General features: G+C 36.1%; 1 protein-coding gene across 1 annotated transcript; it reads left to right on the forward strand.

The window, feature by feature from the left end:
* Window positions 1-1,631: 1,631 nt before the first annotated feature.
* LOC132545904 (carbohydrate sulfotransferase 8-like) lies at window positions 1,632-2,699 on the forward strand. The gene has a single exon (XM_060209586.1). It carries the CDS (start codon window positions 1,632-1,634, stop codon window positions 2,697-2,699), a length of 1,068 nt encoding a protein of 355 aa, XP_060065569.1.

Raw genomic sequence — 2,699 nt, forward strand, 5'->3', positions numbered from 1 at the left:
TTAGAGGAAATATTTCACATTCTAAACAATTGTTTGTTTAAACAATACGACACCTTCTGCTTCATCTATCGAATATATTAGTAAATAAAACAATTATATACAATGTACGGATGTTGTACTGGTAATATTGAATATCGATGTGTCTTAAAGGCATCACGTGTTACAAGACTGTCATCCCATTGACTACATCATCAATGAGATAACCGGCTGTTGGGTATGATTTCAATAGTAGATCATTAAATACAAACAATATCAAGCAACATTTGTTTTTGTGGCTATTCTCAAAAGGCTCGTTTTATGAAAATAACATGTTTGTGTTTTGTGTATAGAGTCTGCACTTTTCTGTAGCTAAGTCATCATTCTGTTTTGTGACAAAAATCGACAAGATGTTGATATTCCGGAGGCTTGGTCATTTGTACGTCACAAAATTCCATTGGTGTGCTTTACTTGTACTGACATTGATGGGGACTGCTTTCTACATTTTACGAGGTAACATAAACAACTAACGTTCTCATATTTTTATAGTAGATGTAAAATAAATCAGTGTTAACAGAATAAGTCCGATTATACCTATACTGAGATTGATATTAAATTAAATAGTGATTCCGTCAAACATTTTCATTTAATGATCATTGTAAACAAAATATATCAGTTTACTATTAGCACGTTAATGCACTTGCTTTTGTGAATTACGTGTAATTGTTGCTTAAAAGCTTCATTATAAAGAGGTATATGTGTTACTTTGTTGTTTGATGTTTCTACAGAGCATTTTCCAGCACATGTGATAAGATCGCTATTTCCTAATGACAAATGGAGATGGTACCCTTATACATCTAAACAGCCAGCTGTGGTAAGTCCTAACAAGACATCTGATCATTATCTCATTATATCGGTGTCCAGTATTATGTAGAAATTTCCGCTTTATGGTAATGATTACGTCGTATGTTTTATGGTCGCCATAGTGATATCATGGAGAAATATTCTATTACTTTGTGCGACATGAAGCTGGACGTATTTGATGCTCGTTAGTTTGCCTGTTGGTTCCGTTGTTGTACACATTGTTTTCATTTGAAAACGTGTCATTGTTTTCTTGGATTGACCAAGGTGTTGTCGGTGAGGCAGAAGACGCCTACTCTCCCGAAACACATGGCCTAAGTCTCCTTGTCCTTTTTCAGGAGTCTCCGTGTAAATCTTTCCTCTGTTCAAATTTTGCCCTAGTTTTATGGAATATGAGTTTAGATTATGATTATGTTGCCATGTTGGTATTTTTTGGTGTGTTTTATGTGTCTTATTGTACACGCGTAAAGTGTATTACGGAAAAAAACATCTAAATGGGACGAGAAAAATCATTATATTTGATTGTGTGATTGTACTACACACGTTATTCGAATATATACACCATCCATTTAAAACATAATCAAACAGAAAGGCGGAAAGAAAACTGAGTTTAAGTTATCAAATAAGATAAAGAATATGCCTTTTAAACATGATATTCAGAATGACCCATTGACAATATTTACTGTATTTGTCGCCAGGAACATCTACGCTTGTATCACTTCGACGTCGTACATGTGAAGAGGAAACGTCATCTGACCTCGGTCTGTCACAGAATAAAGGACCCCCACTCCTATATGAATGGCTTTGGCAATGACACTGTTAAAAGGAACTTTTTGCTAGATCGTAACCACCATGTGTTGTTTTGTCGGGTAGAGAAAATTGGCTCAAAATTTATTGTTAATTTTCTGAGAAAACTCGAAAAAGTCAAAATGCCAGGGAATATTAAGAAAGAGAAAAATATTTCTGCGAGAGGTTTACTTAAGTCTAAAAAACTTTCTGTTGTATCTGACTTTACAAATATCGGGATGACAGATTTTCACCAAGCTGTCATGAAATCTTTTAAATTCATGTTCGTCAGAGAGCCTTATGGGCGACTAGTATCAGGATACGTGGACAAGTTCTTCATGCCAAACACACTGTTTTGGAGGACGATAGGCAGGTTTGCGTATAACATGCTACATGATGTGGATGTAACATGTGGAAACAGACTGTCTTTTCCGGATTTCCTTAGGTATGTGGTGTATGGGGAACAAACTGGGGACCACAAAAATCGCCATTTTACATCTATAAGTGAACACTGTAAACCGTGTGATATTTCATATGATTTCATTGGTAAAATAGAAACTTTTAAGAACGATTTTACTATGTTGTATACAGCTTGGAATAAGATATATGATACCAACGTTACATTTAGTGATTTCGAATCCGAGACAGCTTACGAACGAGCAATGTTCTACTCTAAACGGCTATACGGTATGAAAACTGGGATCGAAGAGTGTGTATCATTTTATGAAGGGATGAAACGAACTTGGATTGGTCTTCAAATTCAGGGAATTATTCCTAAGTATGTGCGAATTCCGTTTACGAAGTTTGAAGCCGCAGGTGTAACTTTAGAACGCTTCCAGAGCGCTGTTGGTGCAGCAATTAATTCTACAATAGACAAATCCGCGGTGAAATACCAGAAAATAGAAGCTGTTATTGAGGCGTACAGCCTCGTGCCCTTAAACGACCTCATAACTATACGGGAATTAGTCCGACAAGACTGTCAGTTGTTCGGCTACGATGAAAGCCCTAAGCCAATCTTTGGTAACAAGACGAACGGAAACAAAAACAATTTGGAGTATTTTAAAACGTTCGTGTGA

The sequence above is a fragment of the Ylistrum balloti genome, unplaced genomic scaffold (genome assembly GCF_031769215.1).
Source record: "Ylistrum balloti isolate Yb309-2 unplaced genomic scaffold, AGI_CSIRO_Ybal_v1 Utg369862, whole genome shotgun sequence".
NCBI classification, from domain to species: domain Eukaryota; kingdom Metazoa; phylum Mollusca; class Bivalvia; order Pectinida; family Pectinidae; genus Ylistrum; species Ylistrum balloti.